This window comes from Anopheles nili, chromosome 2, assembly GCF_943737925.1.
Source record: "Anopheles nili chromosome 2, idAnoNiliSN_F5_01, whole genome shotgun sequence".
Classification (NCBI taxonomy): domain Eukaryota; kingdom Metazoa; phylum Arthropoda; class Insecta; order Diptera; family Culicidae; genus Anopheles; species Anopheles nili.
This window is the reverse complement of record NC_071291.1, coordinates 59,405,407-59,420,115: the sequence shown is the minus strand read 5'-3', so window position 1 is coordinate 59,420,115 and position 14,709 is coordinate 59,405,407. Positions and strand designations below refer to the sequence as shown.

The window sequence follows — 14,709 nt, the reverse complement described above, 5'->3', positions numbered from 1 at the left end:
GCAATGTACACTGATGCTATTCTGATGCTTCATATCCTTAAAAAGCTCTGCAAATTCAAACTGGCCATTGGCTCTTATCATTGCACTGTGTGAAGGCAATTTTGAAGTCTGTTTTCAAAAACCTCCAGAAACAAATGCAAACAGAGGCAGAAAATAATAATATTCATCCGTCGTAGCATCTTGGACGTGCACCGGAGGATAATGTTTGTCCGGTAATAATAAAATATCTTCCTGTTCCGAGCCGCATCTCTCGCATTGCTCCGGGACGCACTGGTCAGGGATTGCGTGATACTGAGGCTGATGGGAAACTAATTACTAATTTTCCGCTCTCTCGTTGGCTGGAATTTGATTTAGCCGCTTAAGAATGCAGAATGATTTAATGCCATTAATGTGATAAAAATTAAAGCTGTTGGAGGTTTGCGTGCGCAGAGAAGCACACTTTAAAGTTGCTCTCTGGCAGCTAAAATGAAGGAGCATCCCGGGTGAGCATCTGTGCAACATATTCTACACAAAGTTGTGAGATTATTGGCATATCGAGACCCATTGAAGTATGTGGATAGAAACATTCCTTAGAATATAGTTTATATGTGAATTTTATGACAATTGTACTGCAATAAACAACCTCCAATTCATTTATGGATCATTTATCATTTTTTTACCCGATACATTCAAAATCATGTGATAATACCGGTTGATGTTTGATGATAGCACACCCACTTACTATGATCGCTAGCACGCTCGAAAGTGGTTCGAATCGTACATCACTTCATCAGTCTAAACAGCCAATTACGTAGCGAGTCGTGGATTATATTTCACCCGTTATAAAACTGCATCCAATACGGTCGTTTCCCGCACTGCACTTGATCCTGTCGGTGCTCCGTGAACTGCGGCGAACATTCCACCATCGCAAACCAACCGATCGGTAAATGATTGCCGTATAAGTGAGCTCAAACCGTTCGAGTGGTTTGTATCTAATTCCCGACGATTCCTAGTGCGCAACATTCGCCACCCGGTGCACTTCGCACCGTGTACCGTAATCAAGCACATCATGCTGTCGAGCATTAATTGTTGATAATATTGCTCATTCCGTGTGCCCCGCATTCCGTTTCGACGTCGGTGAACGCCTCTTGCGTGGGTGGAAAATGTCATTACAGCTGCAGTTGCGAGCTTTCGCGCTTTTCTTCCATTAGTACGATGGGAGAAAAAGGAACCTCGTCACACGCACCACCGTGGCCAATGGTTCAATTATGCATGCTATTAAATTCTCATCACCTGCATTCGCTCATCACTCAAATTAGCATTCCCAGCTGGGCAGGAATCACGCAAACGTACTGCACAAAGCTACTTCGCGCGGTTGAACTGCGAACTGCGATGTAACTAATGTCATGGAAATGCCACACAGCATCTGTGCGCAATCCTACGACGAACAGCAAACAAATGTGTCCGCTCATAAATTGTTTCTTGGTGCTCGTTTTCACAGCGCATTGCAAAACGTGGCTAGATGCGAGGTATTCAAAACATCTGTTCCCATCGATCGATCGACCAGAAGTTTGTCAGGCCGCCAGCGTAAGTGAACGAACCATCCGCTCGGGATGGCATCGATTGGTGGAGAAGTAAAAAGCAAATGGACATGATTATGCTTGCTCAAACCACAATCGAAGCATCAAACCATTGCACCCTCAATTCGCTTAGACCGAAACGATGCCAATGCAACCCGGCCAAAGTAATTTCCCGGCCAATCGATTTCCCTCCAGCCAAACGCTGGGGACGCTCGAATATCAATTTCCTGTCGATAATTGATTTTTTTCACCCGTGATCGTTCTCCTTTCGTGCCGTTCGGCACACACAAAAAAAGCGCCCAAAGCCTACCGCATTGAGGCGCTTCGCGGCGTTAAGGAAACTGCCGCTGGCGATGACCTTTCATCCGTACCGGAAAGGACATTCCCAGTTTGCGGCCAGACAGTGAAGCGGAAGGCGAAGGTGGAGTTCACGCTTCGCAAGCAGATGAATTATTTGCTGAATTTTAATTAGCACCCAGGACGAGCACGATTTCGAGATGGTTGGAAGTTCTGCAGCCACCCGGCGGTGGTTGGTAATAACCGTTGGACGATGTAACGAACGAAAGGAATACAACTCAAATAAAAAAATGGCACCTGGTAATCAGAAGCGAACTACCGGCCGATAAAGGAATTTGTAATAATTAATTTATGATGCTGGCGCTGGAAACCGTGGGCAGGTCACGGGAGCTATGCTAATGAGTTACTATCTTCGTTGGTTCGGAAAATATCGGCAGCGTTTTATTATTATCGTCTATCTATTTGGAATCGATTCACAACAGATTCGCCTCTTTGATAATGCCAGGTGTAATTTTTTCTGGAACGATCTTCAGAACCGTTTCCAAGAAAAACCGTGAGCATTACCTTTCGACAGGAGTTCAAAAGGATAATTAAAATAAAACAAAACCATTTAAAAACAATACTAATTTAACATTTAAAATGAGTTGAATGTTTAAAATATCTGTGCTTAGTACTTACAAAAAAGTGCTTAGTATAAAACATTCTACTGTAAAACTTTTTATTGATATTATTTTAATAAACAGCTATTAAGTAAAACAAAACACATTTGATGCATAACCAAAAAGGTTGACAGTTACAAGCTGTTCAAATTTTAAATACCAACATATGTGCTAAATGAAATTGTTGTAAAACCCAATTTTAAAATTATATGTACCACTACATTATAGTAATTACTATGTCATTAGTAAATCAATATGTAATTGATAAACTACATATCCTTAGCGAGGTAGCATCATTCATTTAAGTATATTATTTTCTTTTGACTCAAAATATAATAGTGCCCAAAAATCACCACCAAATCATCCCAAAAGAGATCCTTTTCTATGAAATAAATCCCCTCCTATTATCATTTTAAAGCTTCCGAATTGTGGAATCAAAATTTAAAACCGTTCCACAAAACAATGCTCCTCATCTCGCTCTTGTCGATAGATGCTACGGTGCAGACTGGCCGCTTCTAGCCAACGAATTATCATGCAACCCATAAGGCTGCCAAACAGCCGTTGATGGTCAACACAAAGGACGGGGTTAAACACCCCGTTTTGCACAGCTCCACTACGACACCATACCGTAAGTTAATCCGAAACTAACCGAAGCAAGCCAGGGTCGAAAAGCTTACGCGTGCAGCACCCTATTTTCCTCCAGTCAGGCGACAAACCGGCAACAATGGCCGTCAGACGTCAGCCGGAAAAATAGAACCACCCCGCCGGAAGATGATTAAGATATTTACGGTGCCATTGTGGTCTGGGAAAAAGGAGCGAGAACCCGAGCAAGGGTTGCCGCCCGATCGGGGTGGGGTTCGGTTTTTTAAAAGTTTATCCCCCTAAGATGCTGCTTCCCGGTAACACGCTACGCGTCGGGCATGACTCGAGTGGTTGGGCTTTGGTCTGACTTCCGAAAAAGGGTTGTCCTCAAGAATCGTGTTCGGCCATTTTTCACAAGCTGTCAGTAACGGTTTGTATGATTAATGAATGGTTGCCTTCGTTGCGAGCGCGTTGGACATTCGCGCCATCTTTGCCAGCTGCCACAGAGGAACGAGCTCGGAGCATTTAAACGCGTTCCTAACGGGCAGCACTACCACTACCAGGAAATGAAACAAGGAGTCTTTCGCCGAATTATCTGCGTCGAATATATCCGTCATTTTGAAGGCTTTTCCGCCTACTCAGACTTTGTTTGAAAGGCAATTGAAAATACCGTCCATCATCGACATGTATTTCTAATCGAGCCACACCGTCAATCCATCATGTTTGCCTTGAAATACCTGCGAATCGATACAGTGGCGCTTTTGGGCGCCACATTATACGCAACCAATACGTGTGTTATTCTGCGTTGATAAAGCTGCACTGCGCCAGACGATGACAACCGTTTTCTTCACGCCAAATGTAATCTTACTGGTAGCGCAGTCTCCTAACTAATCGGTTGCTTCCCCGGCGGTGAACAATATTCCTTATCACACGTGCTCGTAATTATTTCCAAACGAGACACCTCGTGATTTCGATTGCCTCCTTGAGTGATCTCGTTCCGTATTCTGGCGCACCTTTGCTTGGCGGCATAATAGATATCTCCCAATCCGGGACATGCTGAAGAAATCACGTTTCACGTAGTAATGATCCCGTGATAACCTTTGGTACACATGCAACTGGTTGGTTGGTTTCTTTCATTTATTTTTGTCCCATTTTGGAATGTAAATGTACATACACCGAAACGGGATCCGGGTGGGATGAGAATCAGACCAAGATTAGCCTTGCCTTGAATGATTGATTAACAGATTTACTAGGGCGATTGTGGACGGCCCCAATCACAGCTTCAGAATCCGAATCAACCCCCCCGGCCTAATCGAACAATGTGCCATTATTTCGAGAACACCGCGAGACGCCAAAGCCACGCCAATGGTAGGGTTTACAGGATTTAGCGGTCAATTCCTCTTCAAACGCAGCTTAAGCTCCGCAGCGGAAGGTTTCGAGTGGAGAGTGCTCTCGAGTGTTGTGTCAGTGCACGGGAATCCTCTGCAGTGGTTGTTTCGCGCCAGCTAGCCAATCTCTCCAGTCTCCATGCCACCGTCAATGGGCATCCGGTTGGTGCTGTTGGTCCTCGGTGTATCCGCTTGTGTCGGTCAAGCGACGGAAGCGGACATTCGCACGAATGACGATCAACACCACCCTCGATCGGACAGGCGTACGCTGAAGGCTGAACCGATTTACGACGCACATGAAGAGGAGACCGATTACTGGCGTGGTGTTGGCCAGAAATTCTTGGAGGAACAGTCCACGCGCCAAATGGATGAACACCGAGCGAAGAATGTGGTGTTTTTCATCGGTGATGGCATGTCCCTGACGACGGTTGCTGCTGCGCGCATGTACATGGGCAACGAGAACATGTCCCTGTCGTTCGAACAGTTTCCCTACTTCGGACTGACGCGCACCTATTGCGTCAATCGGCAGGTGGCGGACTCGGCCTGTACCGCAACGGCGTACCTATCCGGTGTGAAGACCAACTACGGCATGATCAACGTAGCGGCTAGTGTCCGGCGTACCACCTGTGACTACGATCACGAAGCAACCGAGTTCAAAGGACTGCTCCAGTGGGCACAAGAAGCCGGCAAAGCGACTGGGCTTGTAACCAACACACGGATAACCCACGCAACTCCATCTGGGGCGTATGCTAGCAGCGCAGAGCGTGATTGGGAAGATGACACCGAGGTGAACACCGATTGTCCGACGACTCCTGATGAGCGGAAACCACGGGATATTGCGAGTCAGCTCGTATACGGTGACATTGGCAAGAACCTGAAGGTAGCGCTGGGTTGTGGACGTCGCTACTTCCTGCCCAAAGAAACACGGGACGAAGACGGCATCAACGGGACGCGATCGGATGGCGTGAACCTAATCGATGCCTGGAAAGAACTTCACGCCGAGATGGGCACCGCGCAGTACGTTTTCGACAAAGCGAGCATGCTGGAGGCATCTAGCTCCGGTAAGACGGACTACCTGTTTGGGTTGTTCGGAAGCAGCCACTGTCTGTATAACCTCGAGATAGACGAGCAACAGGTGGGTGACAGAAAACCAAAGCTCACCGACATGGTGGAAGCTGCGCTCAACATGCTCGAAGGCAGTGAAAAGGGCTACGTACTGTTCGTCGAAGGTGGGCTCATCGATACAGCACATCACTCGAACCGACCGCGGCTTTCGTTGGAGGAAACGGCTGAATTCCACCGGGCGATTGATTTGGCACGTAAGCGCACAAGCGTTGATGATACGCTGATTGTCGTATCCTCGGATCACAGCCACACGCTGATGTACAATGGTTATCCGGTGAGTAGAACAAACTCGATATAACGTATTAAAGCTGGTTGCTATGGGAACCGCAGTACTTGCTTGTAGTAGGCTGATGCAGCAGCATCCTGACAATATCTTGGTTTGTTTTCTGATCATCCTGACATGATGCAGAAACATCCTGAAAACATCCTTTCGTTGTTTGGGCTGCAACTATCATTTTTCTGCTATCGTTTTGAAGAAGTTATAGTCCGCTAGGTAGCCAAAACAATCGAAGGTTAATGTGTGTCGTATTGATTGAAGATGTCACATGCGCCACACGTCACTTCCGGGAAGGGTTACCTTGAGTGTCAAAAAATAGCATTAGCACAATCCGTTACTGATTGGCATCGATTTTTTTTTCTGTGCTCCATCCAACAGACACGTGGAAACGACGTACTGGGTATCGCGGCTATCAGCAGCCGAGATGGGTTGCCTTACACCACGCTCAGCTACGCCAACGGTGAGGGTTTCTACCAGACATACGTCGATGGCAATCCAGCCCAACGCATCGACATCAGCAGCTACAATCTAAAGGACTACCGGCAGCGCTATCTCGCCACGGTACCGCTAACATCGGAAACGCACGGTGGAGAAGATGTTGGCGTGTACGCCAGTGGTCCAAACGCGCATCTGTTCAGCGGTGGCACCGAGCAAAACGTGATACCCATGCTGATAGCCTACGCGGCCAATATCGGCACCGAGTTCGGTTGGGTGACGAACGACGCCCAGCCAGATGACAATGGGGATGCGAGCATAATGGCCGTCGCCCAGCTGCTGCCCATGTGTCTGGCACTGGTCGGTACATTCGGTTGGCGGCTGTTCCGAGCGGTTGTGTAATGCCAACCGTTAAGATACGCAAACGTTGCCAACGCCGGACAATGGCGCCGGATCCGAGGTTCGTCCTTTGCTCAGCATTGCTTCGGTTTGCATTTACAATAATCACAAAATCACCCCCAATCGGGATGCGAACAACCCTAATCATCGTCTTAGTGCTGGCGCACTTGGGCTGGGTTGTTTCCACGCTTAAGTAGCATTTATCTGTGACAGTTCTCGTGATAACGAGGTTCAAGAAATAAAACCCATTCGCTTCGATAGTCGGAAGCCTTACGAAAACGCCTCGAATAGCCTTTTGATTTAGTTTACGCCTGGCCGCGGTTGAAGCAACGTGCGCAGACGAGCGAAACGATGGCAACGTTCACGAGGCTTTTCGCGTGCCTGCTGGCATTGTCGCTTGTTGCAGGCGAGCTTATCAGCGTCCCCGATGGTGGTAAGTGCAGTGAAAATGGTTCTGCTCCTTAAGGCAACATTCCCAGGAGTTGCTAGCGCTTTAATGCACTCCGATCTGTTTCCCCAGGCCGGGAGCGTGATCAGCACTCCAGGCGTGGAAAAGCTGGCAAATCGCTCCCAAATACCAAACCCCAACCACCTCAGGGACAGGGATTTCATGAGCGAGAGCTCGATACCGATTACTGGCTCGAGCAGGGTCAGCAAACGCTAGCCAAGAAGCTGGCCGAACAGCACAACATGAACCACGCAAAAAACGTGATCTTTTTCATCGGCGATGGGATGTCCTCGCAAACGGTTGCAGCCACTCGCATGTACCTCGGCAACGAAGCAAACAGCCTATCGTTCGAACACTTCAAGGATCTTGGGTCAGTGCGGACGTACTGCGTCAATCGGCAGGTGTCGGATTCGTCCTGCACAGCCACCGCATTCCTGTCTGGGGTGAAGATCAACTACGGCATGGTGAATGTGGCCGCTTCCGTACCCCGGTACACCTGCGAGTACGATCGCAACGCCACAGACTTCGAGGGTCTGCTCAAGTGGGCTCAGGATGCGGGCAAAAGCACGGGCATCATCACGACGACGAAGATCACACACGCAACACCTGCCGGAGCGTACGCCAGCAGCGCCAATCGTTACTGGGAGAATGACGTCGAGGTTCGTGCGGGCGATTGTGATCCTGATCGCGTGGATGACATCGCGGAGCAGCTGGTTGAGAAGGATATGGCGAAGCGCTTCAACGTTGTGTTGGGTGGAGGACGAGCTAATCTACTCCCTGTGGGCACGCTGGACGAAGAGGGTAAGCCCGGTTATCGAGAGGATGGCAAAAATCTGATCGAACAGTGGAAACAAACGCACGAAACGATGGGACGCTCGCAGTACGTGTGGAATCGTGAGCAACTCCTTGCTGTGGATACCGCTAGCACGGATTACCTGCTCGGGTTGTTCGAAAGTGGCCACATGAAGTACAACCTCGAGCTGAAGGAGAACAGTGAAGCGAGCCGACTCGAACCAACGCTGGAGGAGATGACACGCGTTGCGGTTGAACTGCTGCAGAGGAATAAGAACGGGTACGTGCTGTTCGTCGAAGGTGGACTGATCGATGTGGCACATCACGAGACGTACGCCCGGTTAGCGCTGGACGAAACGGCTGAGTACTCTCGAGCGATTGATACGGCGCGTAAGATGACCAGTGAGGAGGACACCCTGATCGTGGTTAGTGCTGATCACGCACACACGATGACGTACAACGGCTATCCGGTGAGTAGGGTTAAGCTTTTCTCGAGCAGGAACCGATGCATGATGCTGTGGTTTGCCAATATCCTTCACCAGGTGCGTGGAAACGATATCCTTGGGTTAGGTGACATCAGCGAGGAAGACAACCTGCCGTACACCACGCTAAGCTACGCCAACGGGTTGTCGTACTACACGACGTACACGGAGGAGAATCTCGGTATTCGCGAGGACGTGTCCAAGTACGATTACACCAAGCGTGATCATCGCTACATGGCCATGGTACCGATGGATGCCGAAACGCACGGTGGCGATGATGTTGCCGTTTGGGTGTCCGGTCCGATGTCTCATCTCTTCCGCGGCGTTTACGAACAGAACACCATTCCGTATCTCATCTCGTACATTGCAAAAATTGGCGATTACTACGATGGCTCGAACTCTGGTGCTAACGGGCTTTACTCGTTTGCTCCGGTTCTGATCCTAAGTGCCATCGTCGCGTGTTTGATGCGATAACCGATTCATTTCACCATCTGGAATTTGTTCTTGCTTCCCAAGACATCGCTTCACCGATGTGCAATATTTATTTCCATTAAGGTTGGGTTAGACCGCACCAGAATGGCTTATCATAGATGCGTTGTAAATAGAGCTCTCATGTTAAATCGAGGTTTGAATTGTTTGATTTTCTTCATCGAAAGAACTCGTTAAATGTCTTTAGATAAAATGCAATATAGAACGCGTTATCAATCGAGTTTAGCTAGCTCTTGCATGTAGCAGGAATAAAACAGCTGAATTGCTAATTGCGCATTTAATTACCGATTGGAACATGTACTGAATTTCAAAAGTACATTGGCTTAATTGATAAATGAGGACTCGTGCCATGCAGGTTGGCAAACAATCAATAACATACAAAAAAACACAACTCACCCGCACTTCAAACGGCGTTAACGATCCCTTATCATTATCCAAGGTAGCAGTAAAATTTCCCGCTAATCTTTACAATATCATTGCGACGATTGTGCCGGCTTGGAACTGCGTCAAGAGCACCAACCCAGACGGCTGTAAATTATTCTTAACAGTTCGCGCGCGCGTTCAACCCGATTAAAAGGTACCAATCCATTATCCGCGCATGTCAGGTGTCAAGCTGTCGCATTCAATGAGAACCTCAAATTAACCTTTTCTTTGACAGCACGTATGTTTGTGGAGTGCAGAAAATTATTGTTAACGTTTATTTCAAGGCAATATACATGAAACCACCCCCATGAGACTAGGCGTAGGTTTCTATTTAAAAGTACATCTATCAACTACGGGAAGAGTTTACTGACGTTATTTCGCATCACACGCCTTACGGCCATTGCCAATGCAGGCAGCGTACGCCATCATGTGTGGGATGACGTTCTGTTCGTACGAACCGGTGAACAAGTGGGACCAGGGACCGGACGCGTACACAGCGACATCCTCACCACCGTGCGTTTCTAGATCAACCGGAACCATGGCGGGGAAGACAAAATCATCAGCGCCACTATCCTCCATTTCGCGAACATCCGAACGAGATCCTTTCTCCGGATCCACGTGCTTGTAGAACCCGAGTCCATTCGCGTAGCTGATCGTCATGTACGGTAGTCCATCTTTGCCAGTGCCAGCTGTTCCGAATATGTCTTGCCCACGGTTCTATGCACAAAAGAGCAGTATTATGTCACGCAAACGATACGTATAGAGCAAAAAAACACGATGATCTCTTACCGGATATCCCGCGAAACTCACACTGTGCGAGTGATCTGACGTGACTACGATCAGTGTGTCCTCTTCGCTGAACTTCTTGCGAGCTAGCTCGATCGCTTTGTCGAACTCTACCGTTTCGTCGATGGCATACCTTGCCTGGTTGTCATGGTGACCATGATCGATACGACCTCCTTCAACGAACAGGAAGAACCCGTTCGGATTCGTACTCAGCACATCCGTAGCTTTGTCGACCATCTCGGCGAGCGTTGGTTCTTCCACCATATTTTTGTGAACCCTATCTAGATTGTACACGCAATGGGTTTGCTCGAACATTCCCAGTAACCGATCAGTCCGATGAGGATCAACCGCTAGCAGATCGGATCGTTTCCACACAAAAGTGCGATTCTCTCCCACTGGACCATTTTTGAGCCATTCATTGATCAGATGTCGACCATCCGATCGATATCCTCCTTTGTCAGTGTACTCATAGTCCATGTGCGATCGGTCCATAAACTCTCTCCGGCCACCTCCCAGGATTACCCGAAGCCGGGGTGCCGTCTCACCATACACCAGCTGTTCCGCAATATCATCGACATGCTCGGGATCACAACCATCCTGACCCACCCAATAATCATTCTCCCAGTCACGGAACGACGTGTGAGCGTACATACCCGAGGGAGACGCGTGCGTGACACGCGTCGTAGTCACAATACCGGCATCCTTACCCGCATCGATAGCCCACTGCCCAATGGAGGTCGTGTGAGTATTGCGATTTCGAGCAGCCTCACAATCACGCACTCGCACGTGAGCATTCACCCCAATCGTTTCGTAATTACCCTTCACACCTGTCAAATAGGCCGTCGCCGTGCAAGCAGAATCGGCCACCTGATAGTTCACGCAGTACGTCTTCGACATCCCGGTGAAGGGAAACTCCTCGAAGAACAGCGGTTTCTCTTCACCACCGGCGTAAATGCGCGCCATCGCGACGGTGGAGATGGACATGCCGTCACCCAGGAACATGATCATGTTTTTGGCCACGTTTCGGTTTTCCGCCTTTTCCAACAGCTTTTGTACGGTTGCCTTCGCCTGATTGCGCCAGTATTCGATCGTTTGTTCCTGCTCAGTGATCCTGCCGTTCGGGAGCTTTGAGTTGCCTTCATCCGGCAACCTCGGATGATGCCGTTTATCGTTATCGTTATCTAAACGGGCAAACAAGGATGCACATAATAAATATCAACTGCCGTAGATCCGGCACCGATCGTCTGGTTAAACGGTACCACACTTTCTTTTTTTACCATTGTTCAACGATCCGAAAGCCACCCCGAGAACGGTGGCAATCACCAAAAGAGTTCCCAACGTTCGGTGCATCCTCATCACTGATTGAATGGCAGCGGACAACTAAAGTGCTCACTTTTCAAAGCACCCCAACCACTGGTCGGATGAATTTTCGTTGAAAGAAATCGGTTGGTTTTAAGATAATGAAGCGGCTGGCCGTCGCGAAGCCTCTCGTGACTGCAGATAATAGTATCGATGGTACCGCATCTGAAGTGGCATTATCATTATCTTCGTCCTATGCTGCCATGCTCCTTCTTCACCCGACCAGGAACTCTGCCAATTGTGTGTGTGTGGGGGGGTTTTTTTAACCACCGAAGCGGCTCAAACACCCTATTCGAGTTGCTTATCGTAGCGTTTTACATTGTTGTACGATTGATCGAAGACAAGACCTTCACTAACAGCCGCACCTGATGAGTTTGATGAACGATTTCGGAATGTTTTGTGTTTCGTGAATTGTACGACTCGCTTTTTTTTTGTTCAGCACGATTCCACGTCAGTTTGAAACGGCCAGTGTCTGTTTCATTGAAAAACTATTCGATCCTTTGAATTCAAGTAATCTGGGGTAAAAACTTGTTGAGAGAGTTAAATATTTCAAGGTTTTCTTTTTTTTTTTGCTTCTTGCGATGACCCCCGGAATGTACAACCATTCCAACACCGAGAATTGACAAGAGTCTTCATTCACCAAACCAGCCAAGGTTTAATTGCACGCCTTCATTCCATTGCCGATGCAAGCAGCATAAGCCATCATATGCGGGATGGCACTCTGCTCGTAGTTACCGGTGAACAAATGCGACCAAGGACCGGAAGCGTACACAGCGACATCCTCACCACCGTGCGTTTCCGAGGAAAGTGGCACCATCGCGGGGAAATCAAAGTTCGAATTGTCTCTGTTCATCTGGCGCACGTCAAGTCTGGCACCAGCCTCAACATCAATGTGCTTGCTGTAACCCGGTCCGTTTGCGTAGCTGATCGTCATGTACGGTACGCCATCTCTGCCATTTCCAGCCGTACCAAACACATCGTTTCCTCGCGTCTAGCAGATGGTGAAAGGAAAAAAGGAAGTTCCAAAGTAAGTGTCAAGTTAAGCCTTGTTCGAATTCAACCCTTACCGGATATCCCGAGAAACTGACACTGTGCGAGTGATCTGACGTGACTACGATCAGTGTGTCCTCTTCGCTGAACTTCTTGCGAGCCAGCTCGATCGCTTTGTCGAACTCTACCGTTTCGTCGATCGCGTATTTGGCACGATTATCATGATGTCCATGATCAATACGACCTCCCTCAACGAACAGGAAGAATCCGTTAGGGTTCGTACTCAGCACGTCCGTAGCTTTGTCGACCATTTCAGCGAGAGTAGGTTCCTCCACCATATTGTTATTGATTTTGTCCAAATTGTAGGCACAATGGCTTTGCTCGAACATCCCGAGCAATCGATCAGTCCGGTGAGGATCAACCGCCATTAGATCCGATCGCTTCCAGACAAAAGTGCGATTCTCTCCGACTGGACCATTTTTGAGCCATTCATTGATCAGGTTTCGGCCATCCGATCGGTATCCTCTGCGGTCAGTATACTCGTAATCCTGGTGAATATCACGATCCATAAACTCTCGCCGGCCTCCACCCAAAATGACACGTAGCCGCGAAGCCGTCTCACCATACACCAGTTGTTCCGCAATGTCATCGACAAGCTCGGGATCGCAACCGTCCTGTTTCACGTAGTAATCATCCTCCCAATCACGGAACGCCGTGTGAGCGTAAAGTCCGGCAGGGGACGCATGCGTAACGCGTGCAGTTGTCACGATCCCGGCATCCTTGCCCGCATCGATAGCCCACTGTCCGATGGAGGAAGTGTGTGTGGATCTATTTTGTCCTGCCACACAGTCACCGACCATGACGTGTGCATTCACACCGATGGTATCGATGTTGCCTTTAACGCCTGTCAGGTACGCCGTCGCCGTACACGCTGAATCCGACACTTGTGAATCCACGCAGTACGTCTTGGACATTCCGATGTACGGGAAGTCCTCGAAGAACAGCGGTTTTTCCTCACCACCGGCGTGAATGCGCGCCAACGCAACGGTGGAGATGGACATACCATCACCCAGGAACATGATCACGTTCTTAGCGACGTTTCGGTTTTCCTTCCTTTGCAACAGCTTTTGTACGGTTGCCTTCGCCTGATTGCGCCAGTATTCGATCGTTTGCTCCTGCTCAGCATCCTTTGATGGTTTCCGTGGGCCCGTTTCGTCCGGCAGCCTCGGATGATACCGTTTATCACTGTCGAGGTCTGAGGAATGAGAAAACATCCAGATGTCGCACACATAACGCCATTAACACGTGAACCCTTGCTCGGTGGTAGACGAAATCTTGTTTTTTTTTTTTTGCTCGGATATGATACAACGAATCAACTTTACCATCTTTCAGCGTTGCGGCGTTGGCGGGAACGAGCGCCAAGACAACACAGAGACTAAGCACTACGAGCCGCATTTTGGCAACAACCCAAGCTGCTGCGCTACCCTTTACGGTTGGCTGTCGCTGGTCGACTGGTGGTACACCTAATTCCAAGCATTCGTGTTATATTGCAAATCAAACAATCGTTCATTACGCGATAATTGCTGATCACGAAGCATTTCAATTTCGGGCACGCCCCTGACGGGTTTCCTTGCAAGTGAATTGCCAGTATTCCCCGACCGAGTGGATTTATCGCCAAATCGATTGTTAGCGGGAGCGAAGCGCCGGTGCCAAAAACGTGAAATTGTTATCAAGAGTACCCATAGCGGAGATTAGCGCCGTACCATGCGGACGTCACAAAGCCAGTAAACGAATCTGTACGGTGGCCCGAAGGTGGAATTCAATCCAATTGCCACCCAACCCACCTTGGTCCTTGATAAACAATCGGTATTGTGTATCAATTAATTATTGAACAAACATCAAACTATATTTATTCTCTGCTTCATGTCACATGCGTCGTTTTTCAATGTGCCTTCCTGAAGGAACAATTTCACAATAAATGATATTTCGTAAGAATAATTCGTTTTTGCACGATTCATCTCTTCATGCTAATAATTTATTCCGCTTTTATATAAGATGTTTTTGCTTTTTATTAACAAAAAAGTTTTAAAACCCTATAACACCTTTTCGAGAAATGAGCAATAAAGATGGAAGGGCCGCAGACCTTTGTGAAGACAACGAAATTCGTTCTAAAATCTACCATATTTTCCCGGAGGCGTTGCTTTTGAAAACTTTTTTGG

At 48.3% G+C, this 14,709-nt stretch overlaps 4 protein-coding genes across 4 annotated transcripts; 2 read left to right on the top strand and 2 right to left on the bottom strand.

Annotated features, from left to right (window-relative positions):
- Positions 1–4,624: 4,624 nt before the first annotated feature.
- LOC128727111 (alkaline phosphatase-like) lies at positions 4,625–6,724 on the top strand. The gene is made up of 2 exons (XM_053820983.1): positions 4,625–5,884; positions 6,266–6,724. Exons 1-2 carry the CDS (start codon positions 4,625–4,627, stop codon positions 6,722–6,724), a joined length of 1,719 nt encoding a protein of 572 aa, XP_053676958.1.
- A 348-nt stretch (positions 6,725–7,072) lies between these two features.
- Positions 7,073–8,917, top strand: LOC128727101 (membrane-bound alkaline phosphatase-like). The gene is made up of 3 exons (XM_053820971.1): positions 7,073–7,154; positions 7,242–8,431; positions 8,504–8,917. The coding sequence occupies exons 1-3, from the start codon at positions 7,073–7,075 to the stop codon at positions 8,915–8,917; spliced, it is 1,686 nt and encodes a 561-aa protein (XP_053676946.1).
- Positions 8,918–9,609: 692 nt separating this feature from the next.
- Positions 9,610–11,491, bottom strand: LOC128721667 (alkaline phosphatase-like). Its single transcript, XM_053815446.1, has 3 exons — positions 11,419–11,491; positions 10,145–11,322; positions 9,610–10,072 (listed from the first exon to the last, which is right to left on the bottom strand). The coding sequence occupies exons 1-3, from the start codon at positions 11,489–11,491 to the stop codon at positions 9,728–9,730; spliced, it is 1,596 nt and encodes a 531-aa protein (XP_053671421.1). The 3' UTR covers positions 9,610–9,727.
- A 664-nt stretch (positions 11,492–12,155) lies between these two features.
- Positions 12,156–13,734, bottom strand: LOC128730621 (membrane-bound alkaline phosphatase-like). The gene is made up of 2 exons (XM_053823698.1): positions 12,568–13,734; positions 12,156–12,491 (listed from the first exon to the last, which is right to left on the bottom strand). The coding sequence occupies exons 1-2, from the start codon at positions 13,567–13,569 to the stop codon at positions 12,156–12,158; spliced, it is 1,338 nt and encodes a 445-aa protein (XP_053679673.1). The 5' UTR covers positions 13,570–13,734.
- Between the last annotated feature and the right edge of the window lie 975 nt (positions 13,735–14,709).

Bases quoted from the DNA above. Each gene is read 5' to 3' on its own strand.
- LOC128727111 (XM_053820983.1), top strand. From the start codon at position 4,625: ATGCCACCGTCAATGGGCATCCGGTTGGTGCTGTTGGTCCTCGGTGTA. The intron at 5,885-6,265 runs GTGAGTAGAACA...TCCATCCAACAG, and splicing joins TGATGTACAATGGTTATCCG to ACACGTGGAAACGACGTACT.
- LOC128727101 (XM_053820971.1), top strand. From the start codon at position 7,073: ATGGCAACGTTCACGAGGCTTTTCGCGTGCCTGCTGGCATTGTCGCTT. The intron at 7,155-7,241 runs GTAAGTGCAGTG...CTGTTTCCCCAG, and splicing joins TATCAGCGTCCCCGATGGTG to GCCGGGAGCGTGATCAGCAC. The intron at 8,432-8,503 runs GTGAGTAGGGTT...ATCCTTCACCAG, and splicing joins TGACGTACAACGGCTATCCG to GTGCGTGGAAACGATATCCT.
- LOC128721667 (XM_053815446.1), bottom strand. From the start codon at position 11,491: ATGCACCGAACGTTGGGAACTCTTTTGGTGATTGCCACCGTTCTCGGG. The intron at 11,323-11,418 runs GTAAAAAAAGAA...TTGCCCGTTTAG, and splicing joins TTTCGGATCGTTGAACAATG to ATAACGATAACGATAAACGG. The intron at 10,073-10,144 runs GTAAGAGATCAT...TTTTGTGCATAG, and splicing joins TGAGTTTCGCGGGATATCCG to AACCGTGGGCAAGACATATT.
- LOC128730621 (XM_053823698.1), bottom strand. From the start codon at position 13,569: ATGTTCCTGGGTGATGGTATGTCCATCTCCACCGTTGCGTTGGCGCGC. The intron at 12,492-12,567 runs GTAAGGGTTGAA...ACCATCTGCTAG, and splicing joins TCAGTTTCTCGGGATATCCG to ACGCGAGGAAACGATGTGTT.